The following is a 22686-nucleotide window of genomic DNA, read 5'->3' on the forward strand; positions in this document are numbered from 1 at the left end:
TCTGTGACTGCTTCAGGTTCCAATATGATTTTTCCTTCTTCCTCAAGTTTTGGCAATATTGTTTGAACTGGGAGCTTGTCACCTATAACCTTCTTTAAACATGAAACATGGAAAATTGGGTGCACTCGGGAAGCTGCAGGAAACTCCAATTTGTATGCCATAGTACCAATCTTTTGCAACACCTTGTATGGACCATAATACTTTGGTGATAATTTATTATCCTTCTTAGCTTTATTGAGGGCCATTTGTTTATATGGTTGTGGCTATAGGAATACCCAGTCACCTACATCAAAACTTCTTTCGCTATGATGTTGATCTACCTGTTATTTCATTCTATTCTGCGCCGATGTGAGGTTATCCTTTAAGAGTTGGAGAAATTGTTGTTGATGCTCGATGTGATCTTCCACTGCTTGAACCTTAGAATTTTCTCTTAAATATGATGTGATGGATGGTGGATGATATCCATAAAGTGCCATAAATGCGGTCATTTTTGCTGACGTATGGAAGGAAGTGTTATACCACCATTCAACTAGAGGCAACCATTCAACCCATTGTGTCTGTTTATCAAAGACAAAGCAATGAAGATATCCTTCCAAACATTTGTTAACTATCTCTGTTTGCCCATCAGATTGAGGATGATAAGATGAGCTATGAGCTAACTGAGTACCGAGACAAGAAAATAATTATGTCCAAAAATTTCCAGTGAAAATGGGATCTTTGTCGCTTACAATAATCTTTGGGTTTCCATGTAGCTTTTGAATTGTTTCCATAAATGCAATAGAAACTGTAATGGCTTTAAATGGATGAGATAATGCACAAAAGTGTGCATACTTGGTAAGTCTGTAAACTACCACCATGATGACACTCTTTCCTTTCGGACTTGGGTAAAACTGTGATAAAATCCATTGAAACCTCCTCCCAACGTTGGCTTGGAATGGATAAAGGTTGTAATAGACCTGGGGTCTTAATTGTTTCAACTTTATTTTGTGGCAAACAAAAATTTCTGCCACAAACTTTTGAATATATGATTTAAGGCCATCCCAAAAAAAATCCTTCTTAACCCTGTGGTAAGTTTTTAAAAATCCAGAGTGCCCTCCTATGGGAGAAGTGTGGAATTCCATAAGAATCTTTTGTTTGAGTTGGGAATTCTTACATAGGTATAAGCGATCTTTGTACCATAACGAATCATTTTTCTAGCTAAATGTATCAAATGTACTGGGATCTTGTTGTAACTTTTGAATGAGTTCCCACACTTCTTCATCATTATTCCATTCATCCCTTTCTTCATTTATCCAATCTGGTTGGATAATAGAAATAGCGTAAAGCAATTCTTCCACATCCTCATCCTTTCTTGAGAGTGCAACTGCCAAAACATTTTGCTTCCCTTTTTTGTAGATGATTTCAAAGTCATAACCCAACATCTTTGTAACCCATTTTTTCTTCTCTTCAGAAGATAATCTTTGTTCTAAAAGGTATTTAAGGCTATTGTAATATGTTTTTACCTTGAAGTGGCTTTCCATTAGGTAGGGTCACCATTTCTTAAGTGCATGTAGTATTGCCAACATTTCCTTCTCATAAATAGCTTTGTGTAAATACTTTCCTTTGATTGGATGACTTTCGAAAGCAATAGGTCTTTCTTCTTGCATTAAAATAGCACCAATTCCATTTCATGAGGCATCACATTCCATAATAAAGGTTTTTGTGAAGTCCGACATAGCTACGATCGGTGCTTAGCACATTTCCTCTTTAAGATGTTCAAAGTTCTTTGTTGCTTCTGGAGTCCATGAAAATGCATCTTTCTTCAATAATGTTGTTACAGGTGTTTCTATTATCCCATAATTCTTAACAAACTTGTGATAATACCCTGTCAACCCAAGAAATCCTTGCAGATGCTTTATGGATGTGGGGATTTTCCATTCCTTAATGGCTTTAATTTTTCTAGGGTCTACCTTAACACCTTCATGAGATACAATATGACCCAGATATTCCACCTCTTGTACTCCAAATAAAAATTTGGAGATTTTTTCATATAATTGTTTTTCCTCCAATAGCTTGAGCACCCTGTCAACATGTTGAACATGATCCTTCCAAGACTTGTTGTAGATTAGTATATCATCAAAAAATACTAACACAAATTTTCTAAGGAAGGTTTTGAAAATGGAATTCATCAAAACTTAAAATGTAGAAGGTGCATTGGTAAGGCCAAAAGGCACGACCAAAAATTCATAATGACCCTCATGAGTTCTATATGCTGTTTTTGGAATGTCTTCAGTCTTCATTCTAATTTGCGATATCTTGAATGAAGATCCAACTTGGTGTAGTAAATTGATCCATGCAATTCATCAATGACAAGAATGGGAAATTTATCTTTAATAGTGATCTTGTTGAGCTCCCTATAATCCAGACACATGACCCATGATCCATCCTTCTTGTGCACCAATACTATTGGAGTCGAGAAAGAACTTTGACTAGGTTGAATTATACCAGCCTCTAGCATTTCTACAACCATACATTTAATTTCACTCTTTTGGGCATAGGGATATCTGTAAGACCTGATGTTTTGATGAACACTTTCTGGAATCAAATGAATAGCATGATCATGATCATGAATAGGTGGGAGGGCTTTGGGAGTCTCAAATACCTTGGAATGATTGTCCAAGACTTTTTGGAGATATGGAGAAATAGATGATTTCGATGTGGGAACCTCTAGCAAACATAGTTGTGCAATTACGCCTCACTGTTCCTTATTTAGAAGTTTTTTCATTGTGTTAGAGTTGATTATGTTTCCCGGTTTCCCTGTGATACCCCTTAATTCAACTTCCTTTCCTTCCGAACAAAATTTCATGAAAATTTATTGAAAATTAAAAGCTTTTGTACCCAAAGATTGTAGCCATTTGACTCCTAGTACAACATCAGCACCATCCATTGGAATGGAAGCATTGGGCTATTCAATACATTTCTACCATGGATAGCTTGATATTATGGCACTTTCCAAAGAAATTTATGGTTCCTCCACTTGCAACCATCACTTGACACTCTGGTGCTGGATATAGGAAGCAATTCAATTCCTGGGCTATCTTACAATGAATAAAATTATGGGTACTACACGAATCAATTAACACTATTACCTATTTCTTCTTGATATGTCCTTCTATCTTGATAGTTTGAGGAGTGGTAATTCCAGCCAATGCATTACAAGATATGGTTGGATTCATTTCTTCTTTCTCTAGGGTTTGTTACTAGTGTATATCCTCTTCTTTTGACGTTTCTTGTTCCTTTTCTTCCTCCTCTTCACAATCTATGTAAAATAATTTCTTCTCAGCACACTTATGACATTTAGTGTATTTGCTATCACAACTGTAACAAAGCCATTTTTCTTTTTTCTTCCAATTGTTGTGGTGTCAACCTTGTAGGTTGTGGAAGGCTAGGGGCAACAACACTTCCATATTTATAGTTTTCAGTGGTAGGCTTCCTGGTTGCCATAATTTTTCTTTCCATTTTCTTGCCAACCTGAATGCCCTCTCCAATGAATCAGGCTCCCAAAGGCAAACCTCATGTTGGATGTTATCCTTTAAAGTCCCTATTAACACATCAATCCTATGCTCCTCTAGAATATCTTTTACCCTTATATTCAATTTTTGGAATTCCTCAATGTGCTCCATCATTGAACCGTTTTGTTTGAGATTTATCAATTGGCTAAAAAAGGTGTTTCTTTTTGTATCCTCATAAATGTGTTATCGTTTCTTCCGTAAAAATTTCCCAAGTGACAATCTTTTTACGAGAGAAAAGCCATCAATACCATACAAACTGATTTGGTTCCAAATATAAAGTTTCAATGCGTACCTTTTGTGTGTTTTTCACATTATGAAGATCGAAATATTGCTCCATTTGTAGTATCCATGTTACGGGATCCTTGCCATCAAAGTTCCTCATATCGATCTTTGGAATATGGTGGGTCTTCAATCCAATGCTAGAGTCTATGAAATCATGATTAACATTTCTTTTGTTCTCATCATGAGTTTCCTTTACTACCCTTTCACCGTTAGTAAACATTTCTTGTAGCAACTTTGTTAAATTTATCTTCAAATCATCCATTTTACCTTCCATCTTAGGTTCCACGTCATTCATCTTAGCTTCCAAACCATCCATCTTAGCTTCCACGTCATTCATCTTAGCTTCCATTGCTTTCTTTACACCATCCATCTTATCTTCCATGCCATCCATCTTAGCTTCCACGCCTTTCTTTAAACCATGTTCTTAGCTTCTGTTACTTTTTGTGAGAGTGAATTTTGTTGCACTTGGTCTCGTAATTTTGATATATCATGTTGCATTTCTTCCTATTCTTCATGATTCATGCTAGATATTTCAGGTTACTTACTAGGTGTTTCCATTTTCTTTCTTCGAGGCATCAATTAATGATAATTATGCTTCACTATGCCCTTTGAATTCCTTCAAACTAATTTTTCAAATCAAACTTATAAAAAAATTTAAAAAAACTACACACATTTTTTCACTTTGTAGGATCTTGATATTGAATCTTATGTATCTCTAAAATTTCAGATCTCCAAAGTCTAAAATTGCGAATTATGGTAGCCCTCTAAGTCCTCTTTCCAAGACCACCAGTCTGACCAAAATTGGATTCTCCAATAAAGAGTTATACCCAATCTCCCATAATGACCTGATTATACACTTTTTGAGTAGAGCGAACTTGTACAAAGTTCCACGTGTCACAGTTTCAACCTTCAGACCTGAAAATGATGCACAAAAAACTATAGTCCATCCTCTTTCTATAAATTCTTACGAAATTTCAATATGATACTTAGAGAGAAAGTTATGATGATTTTCCAAAGGTCACCTATTTGGGATGTAATTCGAGAGCCTGCAAAAACCCTAACTTCCTTAGATCATATCTCCAAAAATATAGCGAGACAAGATCTGAAATTCAGACTCGAGGATCATCACAATTTAGGCTCAAATGGGTTTGTTTTTTAGTGTCTAAAATGTCGCATAAATTTTTTTATAGAGAAAATGCTATGATGACCTGTTTGGAGCAGCGAAACCCTAGAATCCAAACCTCTGATACCAAATGTTATGAACCAGCTTCACAAAAAGATATAAAAGATAGATCAACGACTTAAAAATCAGCCTCTTCGAGGGGGAAACCTCCTTTACATTGCACAAATGAACAATTCTTGGATGATACAAATGACTAAACCTACTTTCTATATATAGGAGTCTAAGGGGTCATAATATAATCAAAGCCGACATAACAATAATAATATAAGAGCACAACAATAACAATAGTGGGCTTCTATGGGGCACACTCATAACAATATGGGGGCAATAGGGGCACAATAATAACAATAAGGGCTACAATGACAATAGTAATGGGTGAATCATTAGTATTATAGGGACCTAACAAATGTTTATCGGAATGGCAGGTTATTATAGGAGGTTCATTAAGACTTATACAAGATTGGTCACCCAATCACATCATTGTAAAGAGAAGTAATTAAATTCCTTTAGACAACTAAATGTGTTGCAATTTTTGAACAACTAAAACATTTTCTTACTCATGCACCAATATGAAGAGCAGCAGATCCAAAAAATATTTGTATGGTATGAACATATGCCTGCAAGGAAGGACTTGGATGAGCCTTGCTGTTAGGAAGGCCAAGTGGTCTATTATAAACCTAGGAAGTTCAATGAGCATGAAAAAAATTATGTGACTCATGATTTAGAATTGGCTTCCATTGTTCATGCATTGAATATGTGGAGACATTATCTCCTTGGAAGGAAGTTCATTTTAATGACAGATCATGGGGGTCTGAAGTATTTATTTGAACCAAATTTAAAAGCATGAAAAGTTAGGTGGCTAGCCTTAATTAGTGAATTTGATTTTGAAATTAAATATATAAAGGGAAAGGAGAACAAATTTATCAATGCACTTAGCAGGAGGTTACAATTGTCCCATATAGCAACATTGAATTCATATGTAACAAATATGCAAGAAAATATTAAAGTGGATGAATGTCTTTCGGATTAATCACATCATTAGGATTAATCCAAAATACATTCATCTACAATATGGATCACAAAAGTCTCAAATCTAACAAGATTAAACTGGCCGAAAAATAGGACAATAAGTACTAAAAATATACGAGGATTTGCAGCAAGAGCCCAAAGGTGAGAGAAATAATAATTTATCCCTCTTAGAGGACAGGTTGTTACAATTTAAAGGCAAGATATATATTCCTTGTGAGAGTGACTTGAAGAGGCTCATGTTAAATGAGTTACATAAAAAACCTTATTCCATATCAAAAGATGTTAACAACCATCATGGGGCCATATTATTGGCCTGAATTGAAAATAGATGCAATTGAATTTATTTCCAAATGCATAGAATGTTAGCAAATAAAGGTTGAATGCAAGCACCTAGTAGGAATGCTATAGAAAATCCCCATTCCATAATGGACATGCGAAGTGATTTCCATGGATTTTATCACAAGTTTTCCAAGGACAGCCAAGCAACATGATGTAATCATGGTTGTGATAGATACGTTGAGGAAGGTAGCTCACTTTGTGGTTGTTAAATCCACTTATACAATGAGTGATGTTGCTCGAGTATTCATTAAAGAGATTGCGAGGTTGAATGAGGTACCCAAGAAAATTATTTGAGACTGAGATGCAAAATTTACTTCATAATTTTGGAAATAATTGTTTGTTGGCCTAGGGACAAAATTGGCATTTATCACAGCATACCATCCACAAAGAGTTGGATAGACTGAGAGGACTAATAGAGAGTTGGAGGATATACTTAGGATGTAACCAAGGAAGTGGGAAGAGTTTATTCCACTATTGGATTTTTCTTAAAATAATGGATACCAAGAATCCTTGAGGATGAGTCCCTTAGAGGTTGTATATGGTAGAAAATGAAACACTCCCATTAGCTAGAGTAATCCAGTGGATAGGGTCCATATTGGGCATGATATTCTAAAAGAGATGGAGAAATATATGGTAACCATAAGGCAGAACTTGAATATGGCTCAAGACATGAATAAAAGTTATGTGAAGTAGCATAGAGTGCACAATGAGTTTAAAGCAAGAGAGCATGTTTACTTGTGAATTAAACCCAAGAGAATCTCTTTGAAAATGGGGCCTTGTGCCAAGCTGGCACCACAGTTTTGTGGGCCATTTCAAGTCTTAGATAGAATAGGACCAATGGCTATACACTGGCCTTTCCACCTATAGTGAAGTTTCATGATTTTTCAATGTTTTCTTACTTATCAGATGCTAATCATGTGATTGATTGGTTTGTGTTATAGGTAGAACCAGATGGAGAGTTCTAGCAAGAACTTATATGTATTCTATATCGAAGGTAGAGTGTGCTCTGGAAGTGAGTAATCGAGCAGGTCAAGGTGCAATGGAGACACTTTGGACCAGAGAAAGTTGTATGGGAGATGGATGAAAAAATGTGGGTATCATACCCATTTTTATTTTTTGGTTAAGAAAATGTGAATACGATTGTAAATATGAATATATATGTAAATGAATTAGAAGAGATGTGTATATACATCTCTTGTAAAAAATGTGTGTTTGGCTATAGAAAATCGATGGCAATATTCTTCGAAGGGGGTGTTGTCCTTGACAACCCTTTTCTTCAACCCTCTTGTAATTATTATTATGAATTACAAAACTGATGTAAATTAATGTGAAAAAAAATGATCATTGGATGAGACGAGACACAAATTCATAGGTTTGCAGGAGCAGGATTTTATTGTAAGCCATGTCTCACATTTAAATTACCACCTAAATCAATGTTGGAGGACATGGCCCTGCTATAGGTAGTTAATGTAAGAAATGGGCTCCTGATTAGAGGACGAATTTGCAAGATAGCCTCGTGGGTTGTGGTGACAGAGTCAACATACAAGAGGAGTTGGGTGGGAAAAAGAGGAGGAAGGAGAATAGAGGGGGGAATTATGCACAAGGGGAGGGGGAGTATGCACTAAGCGCAAGAGAATGAGGGATTGGTTTTTTTCCCTTGTTGGTGTATCTCTTATGTTTGCACTTCCTTGTGTGATGGCTTGTGTGATCTATGTGATAAGGGAGGCCTATAGAGGTGTGCGATTATTCCCTATGGTCAAAAGGGCTAGTAATTGTGCCCGTGTATTACTTGTTAAGGCCTAAACATGTTTTTGTGTTTAAATGTCAAAAGAGAGTTCAGTGGAGTAGGGATGCTCTAGTGACAAACTGATTGAGAACTCTATGGGGGCTTGTCGCCTAAGAACCAGTAGGTCCATGGCTATATTCCCAGGGCTGAAAACACCACTAGAGACTATGCTAGTTGAGAACTTACTAAGAGGTTGAGGCACCCCTTAGCTAGTGGGATGATAACACCTAGTGTAGTATTGGGGGTTGAGAACATAGGTGTGAGCATTGCTGGCAAGTGCGCTCTCATTCCTACAAACATAATACATTTGATAAAAGTCCTTTTTATTTATACACATCTCTTTCTAAGAAAGAACTAAGACTCTTTGTGTCCTTCTTGAACTCCTATCTTATTTGGTTATTGGATTCTAAAGGAACTATGGTGTAATAGCTAGGAGTTGTTGAGAACACCTAAGAAATGGGTTTTGTTCATCACATGTGAGTGAATGGTTGAGAAATCTTGTTTAAGATACCTCCTCAGACTTTGAATCTGTATTGGGGGTGGTTGGATGCAAGAGTAAATAACTATGTAGTTAGCCTATGGCCGAGTGGAGAGTTCAAGTCTTGCTCTCAGTTGTGAGGCATCTACTTCATAAGACTTTTTTTTTGTTTACTCATGTTACTGTGTATCTCAATACAATTAAGTTTATATTATTGTTGTTATATAACTTGTGTTGTTGATGAGGAATTCATATTCCCATGCTTTTGGATGAGGAATGCCTGTTCCTGTGCATTTTGATAAGGAATGGCTATTCCTGGGTGATGTTATGAGGAGTGCATGATTCTTTTTTATGAATGAGATGAATGCCTCCTCATTACCATTCTATGGGAGAGATGCGTAATCTCTATTGCGACTAGTTAAATTTGTAATGAAAGGCTTGTGTTCTCTAAGTGGCTTATGTTGTGAATGGCCCAGTAGCGTTGAGCTAAATGAGGATGATTCATGTATTTATATAACTTTGTGTGTGTGTGTGTGGGTGTTTGTGTGGAGAATCATGGACATGACTACGGTTCAATTTGTGTTGAGAGTTGCTATAAAATGCTTGAGCTCTAGGTTGAATACTTTCTTAATAGTGTTGAAGCCCAAGAGGGATAGCCCATATTTGACTAAGTGTTGAGGGAATCCCATATATATATATATATATATATGAAAGTGTAATGCTAAGGAGAGATAGGTTGATATGGACGAGCATCAAGGACATTCTTGTTATGAATTCAAATACATATGTTTCATGAAGCTCAGGAGGGATTTCTCTTATTCTACTAGATGTCGAGGGCATCCCTGTTAGTATATATAACATATATGTATGTAAATTTAAGGAGGGATAGCCGCCTCAAGGAGCAAAGCCGAGAGATGGAACAAAGCCCATTAATAGATGGTAGAATGTATGCCTCACCGTGACGTGGAAAAGTTTGTTTCACATCAACCTATTGTAATGTGCAACATGCAGTGGGACGGGGAAAATACGTTGAGGGGAAATATCAGTTATGATATAAAAAAGGGGGGTGCAAAACAACTAAGGTTCCAATCTATTGGGCCCAAGCGTGGATGGTGTGATACATGGCTTGGTGGCATAATAGTTGGCTGAGCATGATTGTAACATCCCTCGTCAAAATTACATGTAAATAAAGTTAATAAAGGAAAAATAATAACCAAGGTCATGGGACACGTATTCCAAGCTAAATTTTGGGCAAACATCCTAGTGTGGGTGTTCATTTGGTTTATTATGGCTAAAGGAAATTGACAAAGGCAAAGGAAAAGGATTTGGAAAGGTGTGAGGCATTAATTGGCATTTTATTTATGAAAATAATGGAAACTAGGAGAAAAGGAAGGTGAAAGGCCATACGTTGCATGTGAGGAGGAAAATGAAGGAAAATAATGGAAAATTGAAGAAAATATAGGCCTCATTAATAAAAAGGATTTTGAGGATCAGTTGGTATCTTCTCTCAACTCAATTTTGGATCTCTCTCTCTATTCTCTCTCTCTCTCTCTCACTCTTCGACACTTAGAGAATTCTTGGAGCACTCTAGCATTGGATCAAGTAAAGAAAAGGAAGGACAAAGAAGGCAAAGGGAAGCAAAGATCAACCAAGGAAGAGAAACATCTAGCAACTACAACAAAATTGTTTGTAGGTATCGATTTGCATGTGTGATTTCCTTGCTAGTTTGTGCATGCATGGTACATGCAAGCGTATATTTGGTTCTCTTTTTGTCATTGGCATGGGTTTTTCTAGGTGTGACAATGTTCTTCATCCTTTCCTTTCCATTTTCCGGATAGCCATGGTGTGATGGGTTCTCTTATATTTGGTTGAGTTGGATTTCCATATGGTTTCAAAACTGAGTGAGGTGGTCACTAAAAGAAATAACACAAGGCCTAAGAATCCTTGAACTGGATTGGGGTTGTGGTAAAGCTAGAATTTGTGTGCCTTGGTGGACCTAGGAATCCTCAACCAGTGAATGGTGGGATATACAGTAAATCCTAGAGGTGTTTTCCCTCGATCAAGCCTAGGAATCCTTGATAGGTGAATGGAGAGATATACTGTAAATCCTGGAGGGTGGAGTCTTGATTAGACCTAGGAATCCTTGACGATGTATGGTGAGATATAACATGAACCTTAGAGACTAGGAAATAGGAAAATTCCTCATGGTGTAGGTGGATAATTTTGGTGGCATCCATTCTTGTTTAGGGCCTAGTGATCCGGTGGGGATTGTGGTAAAGCCTGAGGAAACCTGGTTTGTTCAGTTTTGAGTCCCACATTCATTCTTGGAATATAGAATAGGGATGATTGGCTGAAAGAAATCTTTATTTCAGCTAATCTATGGCTGGGTGGTTCATGGAAGTCCTAAAACTGGTTGGATTTTTCATTCATTAATAATATTTTCATCTCCTTCGTATTTCATGTGTAAATGTACTAGCTTATATGTGGATTATATGGATATTATATCCCTGTTATTTCTATTGGTTGTATGTTGTTTATGAGTATGTTTTCTGGCAGACTTGATGTATGGATTTCATCATGTTTTGATTAGTAATCGAAAGTACAGTGAATATATGACCTAATAGATGATAATGCAACTACTGTGATATGGAAACAATTCTTCTTTGCGAATCTCATATAAGTATGAGACCCCTCTGCTCATATATATTGTTATGACATGTAGAATTCATATTTGTGACATGTTTGATGAAATGCATGTCATAGCTAGTAGGGGTTTAGTCAAGTCATTGATTAAGTGTTTGCATTAGTACCTTTGTTCCAATGTTATTTATCATTTCTTAAAGTTTCATGAAGTTCTTAGCAGTGGTCTGCGTCCTGGCCCTGAAAAAGTGGCACATAATATGGGGTCATTGGCTCAAAACTAGCTAAAAAAGTCCATGGTCGCTAGCATGTCCTTGTTGTGGGAGTGACTGGAAGGCCTAAGTTGCATGCATGGATTTTAATGGGAGCAACCGGGGGTCTAAAATAGTGAAATGTCAAGTTTCCTCAGGGGTTAATTACCTGGAAGGGTTGGTTGTCTCCTGAAGCCTTTATAGCATGTGTGGAAGGTCAAATTGAGTTGGTTTTGTTGCTTCCACTTCCTTAACTGTACATGGGGAGTTGAATCACATCATAGTAGCCTCTCTTCACATGTTCACCCCAGTGGACTGATTAACTTGGGTAAATGTAGGAGGAGGGTGTTACATAGTGGTATCAAAGCATGGTTCACCCCTTGGACTGGATGGGCAGTGTGTTGGTCATGCATTCATGTCAGTTGCATATATGTGCTCTCTATGCTTATGGTTTATGCAATTACTGTGTATACATGATGGTGGTCATGGTTGCAGTGGTGTTGCCATGTGGAAGTGAATGGTGTGTCATTGGATGTGGTCGTTATGAGTATATGTCAGTTACGCATTGGTTATGCATGTCAATGCTTATATATTGTTATGCATACATTGATATCGTTGTAGTAGTCATGCATGAAGTCATGGTATGTGGTTGGTATGATCATGAATTGATAATTGGACAGTGGTTAAAATAATGTTATATGTTGATGTGATTATGATTATACATGTATCATTCTAATCTGGTTGATCTTGCAGATAAGATATCCTCCCCTGAACTATACTGAGGTATGTTGATTATGTTATGTTTTGATTTTATCTAACATGGTGTACTAGAAGGAAAGAGAACAAAGATGACTACCAAGATGGTAGACTATAATTCATGAGACTCTCCATATGGATCAGATGCACAGTGTGGTGTTGGGCATTCTTCTGACTTAGTAGAAACATTGAGAAGCTTGAAGGCAGAAATAAGAAGTTGCAAGGCAGATAATGACAGGATCCTTTAGGCACAGGAGAAACAAGCAGAAGTCAATGAACTAATCCTTCAGAGTTTGTCATAATTACAAAGACAGGTACCTCTTAAGATCAACCATGGGCAGGAGGACAAAACTAATGGGGCATATGGAAGTAGATCTCATGGTGGGCACAGTCGGATAGAGGTGACACAATCAAAGATTGTAGGCTCTTGGATAATCCAGATAAGAGAGGTGATGGAAACAAGTTCTATTCTAGTTCTGGTTATGAAAGACACTATGATCATTATCGTTATCATCCTTACAAGCGGAGTGACAGGAGATATTTTCCATATGAGTTCAAGAAATAAAAACCACCTACCTTTGATGGATATTTGAAGAAGTCGGAGGATGTAGAGGCATGACTACTCGAGATGAAGAAATTATTTGATCTACATGATTACACTGAGAACATGAAAGCCATAATAGCTATCTTCAACCTCAAAGGGAAAGCAGACATCTAGTGGGAAGATGTGAAGTGGGTTAGAGACATCAGGACGAAGGAGTTGAGTTGGTATGAACTCAAGATCATTTTTGGGAAGAAGTACATGTTAGAGCGGTACTATGACAACAAATCCAAGGAATTCTATGAGCTAAATATGGTGATAGATGAGGAGTATACGATCAAGTTCTTGGAGTTATTGAGGTATGTACCATATCTTAAAGATGAGAAGGCGAAAGTTCAGAGATATTTCAATGGAGTTCCATTAACATTTATAGATAGGATTGAGTATGATGAGCCTCATTCGCTTGATGATGTTATTAAGAAATTGAAGCATTGTTATGAGCAGTCAAAGTGCAAGACAAAATCTCAGCAAGGTTGGAAAGGGAAAGACGAAGCTAAAGGTAAATGGCAATCGAAAATAACAAGGCCTCGCGATGCAGGTGAGAAAGAAAATGTTGCACCTTACAAGAATTTTAATGGGTCACAACATGGAGGGTAACAGAATAAAGGTGATGGTATAGGATGGTTGCAGTCTTGGACATGTGGTAGGGAGCATATTAAGAGGTATTGTCCACAAAATTAGAGTAGTAGGCCTTAGATTTATAGTGCACATGAAGCACAGGCAATTGGGGATGTTGGGCAGAGCATTCCATAGAAATATGCAACATTGTATAACAAGCAGGAAGAGCACTCATAAATTGTTATCAAGATGGATGGTAAGCTTTGAGATCAAGGTGTTTCCATTTTGATTGAAACTAGATGTAATTATATTTATGTTAGTCCTGGCCTGGTGGATAAGTGTGGTTTGAATAAATAAGTGCATGCAGAATCCCGGTTAGTGTAGTTGGCTATAGTTACAAAGAAGAGAGTGTATCACTGGGTGAAATCTTTTGCATTTGAGTTGAATGGTATGCATACCTCAACACATTTGAATGTATTTCCATTGGGATCATATAATATGCTTTTGGGTATGAACTATTTGTATCTTCATATGACCAAAGTGGATTATTATGACAAGGCCATTGAATGCTTGGATGAAAATGGAGAACAAAGGATCTTGCAGGGTAAGAAGAAGGCAACATTAGTTATAATGGTGACAGCTATACAGGAAAACCGTAGTCACAGAAAAGGGTGTGTGTTATTTGTAGTGCATATTTCTAGTGATAAAGTTAAGGATGTTGAGGATGTGGAGGTATTGATTAGGTACCCGATCTTGTAGCAGTTTCAGGATGTGTTTCCAACAGATATTTCTGAGTTTCCACCTCATGGGGAAGTGGACTTTTCCGTTGAGTTGGTACCAGGGGCAACACCAACATCGAAGGTGCCATACAGGATGAGCACTCCAAAGTTAGTAGAGCTGAAGTTACAGTTGAAGGAAATGCTTGACAAGGGATACATTAGGCCAAGTGTATCACCTTGGGGTGCACTGCTGTTGTTTGTGAATAAAAAGGTTGGTACTCTGAGGTTATGCATTGATTACAAGAAGTTGAGAAAAGTGACCATCAAGAATAGGTATCCGTTGCTGAGGATCGATGATTTTTTTGATTAGTTGAAGGGAGAAACAATGTTCTCGAAGATTGACTTGAGATCAGGATATCATCATGTACGCATTAAAGAAGAGGAAATTTACAAGACAAATTTCAGGACTAGGTATGGGAATTATGAGTTTGTTGTAGTTCCATTTGGTTTGACTAATGCTCCAGTTACATTTATGTGCTTGATGAATAGTTTGTTGCATCCTTATTTGGAAAAGTTTGTTATTGTGTTCATTGATGACATCATGATATATTATAAAAATGAGGAAGAGAATTTCGAGCACTTAGCAGGAGTATTGAAATTGCTAAGGGAGCATCAATTATGTTAAGCTCAGTAAATACAATTTCTTTCAGATAGAGGTACATTACTTGGGACATGTTGTCTCCAAGGAAGGCATAACAATGGATCCAGAGAAGATAAGAGCTATCACGGAGTGGGAAGCTCCTAGAAATGTGGATGAGGTAATGTCTTTCATGGGGTTAGCAGGTTATTATAGGAGGTCCATCATGAACTTCTCCCACATTGCATATCTGACTACGTCACTACAGAGGCAAGGTAATAAATTTGAATGGATAGAGGATTGTGCAGCAAGTTTTGAGCAATTGAAGAAGTTGTTGACAAACACTCTGGTGTTAAATATTGTAGATCCAGACAAAATAATTTATGGTGTGCACAAATGCTTGTAATAGAGGACGTGGTGGATTCCTTATGCAAGAAGGATAGGTAGTGTGATATGAGTCATGGAAAGTGAATGGGTATGAGTAGAATTATATGACACATGACCTTGAGTTGGCAGTGATCATCCATGCTTTGAATATGTGGAGACACTATCTTCTTGTCAGACAGTTCATGTTGATGAGTGATCACAGTGGATTAAGGTATCTATTTAACCAACCGAATCTGAATGCCAGATAAGCTAGATGGTTGGCCACAATCAGTGAGTTCGATTTTGAGATCAGGTACATCAAGGGTAAGGAGAACAAGGTTGCAGATGATCTTAGCAGGAAAGTACAAATGAATCACATAACATCTATGAGTTCTTATGGGATAGACTTACAGGATTAGATCTTACAGATAGGACAACAGGATGGCAGGTACATGGAGCTTATGCAAAGGTTACAACAAGGTACAGGTGGTCAAGATGTGGACTATCATCTTACCACAGATGGTTTAGTTAGATTTAGGGACAAGATATATGTTCCAAATGACAGCGAGCTCAATAGTACTATCTTGCGAGAGTTTCATGCAAAACCATATTTAGGTCACCCAGGATACCAGAAGACATTGAAAATAGTGAAGAAGTTTTATCATTGGCCGAATCTGAAGAAGGACGTGGCAGAGTTTGTGGCTAGATGTTTGGAATGTTAGCAGGTGAAGGCAAAGTGTAAGCATCCAGGTGGACTAATACAACCAATTATGATTCCAGAGTGGAAGTGGGAGGTCATTTCCATGGATTTCATCATAGGTTTTCCGAGGACATCTAGACAACATGATTCCATCATGGTTGTTGTGGACTAGTTGACAAAGGTAGTGCAATTCATTCTAGTGAAGTCTACGTATTCAGCTAGAGATGTGGCATAGGTATTCATCAGAGATGTAGTGAGTTTGCATGGAGTTCCAAGGAAGATTGTGTCAAACAGGGATGTTAAGTTCACTTCCATGTTTTGGAAGGAGTTGTTTGCAAGTTTGGGTACAAAGTTGGCCTTCAACACAACTTATCATCCATAGACTAATGGACAGATAGAGAGGGTCAACGGGATATTTTAATACATGTTGAGGATGTATGTGATGCATTCTCAGTGAAAGTGGGAAGAGTATATTCCATTGGTTGAGTTTTCTTACAACAATGGGTACCAAGACTATTTGAGGATGAGTTTGTTTCAAGCATTATATGGGCATATTTGTAATACTCCCATCAATTAGAGTGATCCAGTGAACAAGGTGTTGATTGGAACGAATATGTTGGTAGACATGGAACAAGAAATGCAGTTAACCAAGAAGAATCTGAAAGCAGCATAGGACATGCAAAAAATTTATGCAGATCGGAACATGTTGTTTAAGGAATTTCAAGTTGGGGAACAAGTGTATTTGTGCATCAAGCCCAAGAAGAGCTCCTTGAGGATTGGATCATGTGCTAAGCTGGCACCTCGGTTTTGTGGACCTTTCAAGATTATTGAAAGGATTGGACTAGTAGCATATCGAATTGCACTGCCTCTGACAGTGAAATTCCATGATGTTTTCCATGTGTCATTGCTTAAGAAGTATGTTAAAGATCATGATGATGTGATTGAATGGTCTGTATTGTAGGTGGAGCTAGATGGAGAATTCAAGATGGAACCTCAATGTATATTGCAGAGAAAGATTCTCATGCTCCGGAACCAAGCAATCGATCAGGTTAAAGTGCAGTGGAAGCACTTTGGGCCCAATGAAGCTACATGGGAGATGGCAGATCATATGTGGGCTATGTAGCCTTCTCTATTAGTTGGTTGAGCGAATGTTTTTGGCATTTGTTTGGGTGTGATGTTTTGGTATATGTACATATGTATATGGATGTAAATACTGCCATGAGTTATGTTATAAGGCTCCAATAAGCGGTATGAGTGTCATGTCATTATGGTTTTCATGTGGTTATGTTATCATATTGGTTTTCTTCTCAGCAGTCTTGTTTGTTGTAGGTGTCATTGAACACCGAGGATGGTGTTCCCCCAAGGGAGAGGGTTCTATAACACCCCTGATCAAAATTCCATGTAAATAAATTTAATAAAGGAAAAATAATAACCAAGGTCATGGGACACATATTCCAAGCTGAATGTTGGGAAAAGCATCGTAGTGTGGGTGTTCATTTGGTTTATTATGGCTAAAGGAAATTGGCAAACACAAAGACAAAGGCTTTGCAAAGGTATGAGACATTAATCAACATTTTATTTATGTAAATAATGGAAATTAGGAGAAGGAAGGTGAAAGGTCACAAGTTTCATGTGAGGAGGAAAATGAAGGAAAATAATGGAAAACTGAAGAAAATAGAGGCCTCATTAATAAAAATGCTTCTGAGGATTAGTTGGTACCTTTTGTCAGTTCAGTTTTGGAGCTCTCTCTCTATTTTCTCTCTCTCTCACACTCTTGGACACTTAGAGAATTCTTAGATCACTCTAGCATTGGATTAAGGAAAACAAAGGAAGGACAAAGAAGGCAAAGGGAAGCAAAGATCAAGAGAGGAAGAGCAACATTTAGCAACTACATCAAAATTATTTGTAGGTATCGATTTTCATATGTGATTTCCTTGCTAGTTTTGGCATGTGTGGTACATGCATGTGTGTATTTGGTTCTCTTTCTATTATTGGCATGGGTTTGGCTAGGTGTGACAGTGTTTTTCAGCCTTTCCTTTTCCATTTCTAGATAGCCATGGTGAGATGGGTTCTCTTGTATTTGGTTGAGCTAGATTGTTGGATGGTTTCAAAATTGAGTGAGGTGGTCTCTGAAAGGAAGAAAAAAAGGCATGGAAATCCTTGAACCAGATTGGGATTGTGGTAAAGCTGGATTTTGTGTGCATCAGTGGGCTATGAATCCTCGATCGATTAATGGCGGGATATATGATAAAGCCTAGATGTGTCTGCCCTCAATCAAGCCTAAGAATCCTTGACCGGTGAATGGCAGGAAATATGGTAAATCCTAGAGGGTGGAGTCTTGATTAGGCCTAGGAATCCTCGACCATTGTATGAAAGGATATATGGTAAATCCTAGAGAATAGGAGACAAAAAATTCCTCACGGTGTAGGTGGAGAAATCTGATGGCATCAATGCTAGTTTAGGGCCTAGTGATCCGGTGAGGATTGCAATAAAGCCTGAGGAAACCTGGTTTGGTTGGTTTTGAGTCCCACATTCATGCTTGGAATATGACACGGGGGTGGTTGGCTGAAAGAAATATTTGGTTCAACCAATATATGGTCAGGTGGTTCATGGAAGTCCCAAGCCTAGTTGGTTTTTTCATTCATTAATAATAGTTTCATCTCCTTTGAATTTCATGTGTAAATGTACTGGGTTATATATGGATTATATGGCTATTATATCCTTGTTATTTATGTTGGTTATATGTTGGTTATCATGTATGTTTTATGACATACTTGATATATGGGTCTCATCATGTTTTGATTAATAACTGAAAGTATAGTGAATATATGACCTCATAGATGATAATGCAACTATTGTGATATGGCAACAATGCTTCTTTACAAATCTCAGATAAGTATGAGACCCCTATGCTCATATTTGTTTTTATTGCCTATAGAATGAATATTTGTGACATGTTTGACAAAATTCCTGTCATGGCTAGTAGGGGTCCATTCAATTCATTGATCAAGTGTTTACATTAGTACCTTTGTTCAAATGTTATTTATCATTTCTGAAAGTTTCATGAAGTTCTGGGCAGTGGCTTAAGCCTTAGCCTTGAAAAGTGGCACAAAATTTGGGGTCGTTGGCTCAAAACTAGCAGAAAAAAGTCCACAGTCGTTGGCATTCCCTTGTTGTGGGAGTGACTGAAATGCCTCAGTTGCATGCATGGCAAGTCATGGGAGCGGCTAAGGGTCCAGATCAATGAAACGTCAGTTTGGCTCAGGGGTTGATCTCATGGAAGGGTTGGCTGGCTCCTAAATGTTCTGTAGCATGTGTGGAAGGTCAAATTGAGTTGGTTTTGTCGGTTCCAATTCCTTAACTATACATGGGGAGTTGAATCACATCATAGTAGCCTCTCGTTACATGATTACCCAAGCGGACTGGTTAACTTGGGTAAATGTGGGAGGAGGGTGTTACAATGATGGTGTGGCCTACCACAATTCCTATGCTGATAGGACAAGCTACATGGAACACATGGTGAGCGCCATGTGGCAGCCATGCTAACATGGTGATGTTTAAATAAGGCCGAGTTCAAATGGTCATAACTTTTGATCCGTAGCTCATATCATGATCAAATTTATATCGTCGGAAATCTCTTGACAAGCTGGTCACAATGCCTATATTAGTTTTTAGTTTTGAGAAAGCCGAGGATATAAAAATTTTGCAACCTAATTTCCTTAATGAAACCTTGGAAGTCGGGTTAAATGAAAGTAGCCGCTCCCACAGAGCTGGTTTAACCTAAGGGGTGGAAGGGACTATTACATTGATAGAGTGAAATATTGAAAAAATTTATACAATAGGGGTTGGATTTAGAATGATCTTTTATTGATTAGAGGGGATCTAAATTTCACTTTAGGAGCTTATGAGGTGTAGGGGTCAATTGCTCAATTTGATATTCAATCAAGGTTTTTCATTAAAAAATAGATGTGGGTCTACAAAACATTATATTGAAAAACTTGTATCCAATGTGGAGAAGCATGAAAGTTAATTGCAAAAAGATTAGGTCACTTTATGATATTAGAACTTTTCCTCAAGGAAGAGATCATAAAGAATTCAGAAGAGATAGATCTTTCCTAATCAAATAAAAGTTATGGTTATTTTTAAGAAAATAAAAATAAATAACTATTGAAGTAAAAAAAAAAACACTTACACTTTTGGAGAAGGAAAAATTCAATGATTAAAATAAAATATTATGAAAATTCAAAAAAAATCTAAAATTTTATAAATTTTACAATTGAAAAATAAATAATAAATAAATATCAAATTTCAATAAATTTATTAAAAAAAAAATTAAATCCATTTACAACATCAAAAGACCAACTATTATAAAATACATTTTAAAATTGTTTGATTCATTCCAAAAATCTATCGATTCTAAAAATAATCAATTCTCAATAAAAATAAAAATAAGCTTATTTTTTTTATTTAAAAAAATCCAGAAAACAAAATTAAAACATACCTAATATCATTTTAGATTCACTTCACTTTCTACATCTCACGTAAACTAAAATCATAGTTAAAAAGTTTCTTATGATATAAATACTGAAATAAAATTGAAAAAATACATTATATAAAACCTTAAAAAAATTGAAATGCATTATTTAAACACTTAAAAAAATTGAAATACATAATATAATATCATAATTATTCTAAATTATTTCTCTACAAAATTCAACGACTAAACATTTATTACCCTAGTAAATTATGAATGTCTAAAATCCGATCTAATTAAGAAAGCCATATAATGACCTTTTATTGTAAGGGTAACATGAACATTTTAGATGTGAAAAGACATTTTCTTTTTCCTTGCATGTAAATGAAATGAGTAAGGGTAGTACGACCATTTTGATACGAAAAGATAGTTACACAATATGAACATTTTGATGTGAAAATATTGATTGTAACCGATGTTATCGATTTTTCCACGACTTTGTAGCCATTTTACAGAGATAATAAATTTAATCCATGCATTATTTTTATTATGTAATTACTGTATTAAAATAAAAATTCAATAATATATTATTTTCATTTTTTAACTTTTTACTCAAAACAAGAGGAAGTAACCTGTTTAATCAATAAATTAGTGATGAACACCTCATTGGCTGGATAGCCCAACTTTTCGACATTCAATATAAGCCACTTTCAGATGGAATCAAGTATCTTGGGTTCAGATTAAAAGGTCGTTCCTACAAGTCGTCGGACTGGCACTGGCTCGTAGATCGCTTTCTCAATAAGCTCGCTCTCTGGAGTTTCCGCACCCTCTCTTTAGGAGGCAGGGTTGTTCTCGTCAAATCGGTCCTATCCCAGCTTTCAGTCTTCTGGGGTCACCTCTTCCTCCTCCCGACTTGCATTATCCAAGCTATCAACAGGATTATTTCAAGCTTTATATGGGGAGCCAAGGCCGAGCGTAGCAAAATTCATCTCGCAAAGCTGGACCTTCTCTCATTACCAAAAAATTCTGATGGATGGGGCATTCTGAACATTAAAACCTTTGCGGCTGCTCTTATCTGTAAATCCCTTTGGAGGGGTATTTTTGGTACCAATCCGTGGAGCGACATCATTCGTCAGAAATATCAAAGAGGCAGGGGCATTGAATTCTGGTTCAGATTTCATTCTATTGGCATCAAACAGGGCTCCGCCATATGGCTCAGTTTTAGAAGGGTCCAGCGATATTTTCTCAGCAATCTAAAATGGAAAATCTTCACAGGCAGAAAGATTTTCATAGGCCTGGACTCCTTCGCTGGATTCAGGGGAACGTTACAGTTTCCTCCCCCACTTCTATTTTTCCTCCGCAGATCTGGCTACTTCACATGGGACCGTATCATAAAGGATTGGTGTGGCCCTTCGCCCATGCTTCGGGATGCTGATGATATTGGTCTTCCAATAGACCTGCTCCCTCTTTGGACCGATCTATCTTCCTCTCTCCAGCAGGGAGGCATTCAGCGATCCTCAAATGATGACCACCTGATCTGGTCCCTTCCATTCTCTGTCTCACATGCAAATGTAAAGGATATTTACTCTGATCTCATTTCTACAAACATTTCCTCCAAACAGCGCTTTCCAGTCTTCTGGTGGAAGCTTGGATGCCCCCTCAAGGTTATCTTATTCTCCTGGTTGGTGCTTTTCAACAAGAATTTAACTTGGGACTCCTTGAGGAGGCGATCATGGCACGGCCCCAGTAGATGTGCTCTCTGCAATATGGAGGAGGAGACAAACTACCACCTCTTCTTCAAATGCTCTGTCTCTCAACAAATCTGGTATGACCTTGCTCAGTTTTTTTCTTTTCAACATCTTAACTTCATCTCTGTGGATGCAGCGTTTGCCTGGTGGGGGCGCCAAAAGACTCTCCGGCCCATTCTTCCCATCACCATATGGTCACTTTGGAGGTGGCGGAATCAAAAATTTTTGAGGACTCTTCTTTATCTGCCAAATCTGTTCTATCTTCCATCATTGCTCTTTATCTTCCAATCAGCTGAATGGTGCAATGGATTTTGTTTCTTTCTGAAAATGTTGTGAACATGTTCATATTACATGATGGTAATCTGCTCAACTAGGTTTGAGATGCTGTTTATCGGTAGTATACAGGAGTTCATCAAACTCTTTCAAAACTATCTGAACATTTTGTTTATATATTCTCAATATAATATCATGATTTTCTATTCTCAATATAATATCATGATTTTCTTTCTAGAAAAAAATTATTGCGATTAAATATGTTAATTGAATTTACACTAAATTACATATTAGATCTACACATTTCAAGATATG

At 37.1% G+C, this 22686-nt stretch overlaps 1 protein-coding gene across 1 annotated transcript; it reads left to right on the forward strand.

The window, feature by feature from the left end:
• The first annotated feature begins 5434 nt into the window (after nucleotides 1-5434).
• Nucleotides 5435-22434, forward strand: LOC149252666 (uncharacterized). Its single transcript, XM_089454229.1, has 3 exons — nucleotides 5435-5441; nucleotides 21029-21921; nucleotides 22051-22434. The coding sequence occupies exons 1-3, from the start codon at nucleotides 5435-5437 to the stop codon at nucleotides 22432-22434; spliced, it is 1284 nt and encodes a 427-aa protein (XP_089310355.1).
• Nucleotides 22435-22686: the final 252 nt, after the last annotated feature.

The sequence above is a fragment of the Pinus tabuliformis genome, chromosome 7 (assembly GCF_031772625.1).
Source record: "Pinus tabuliformis cultivar Carrire ecotype Pingquan chromosome 7, CPIR1, whole genome shotgun sequence".
In the NCBI taxonomy this organism is placed as follows: Eukaryota; Viridiplantae; Streptophyta; class Pinopsida; order Pinales; family Pinaceae; genus Pinus; species Pinus tabuliformis.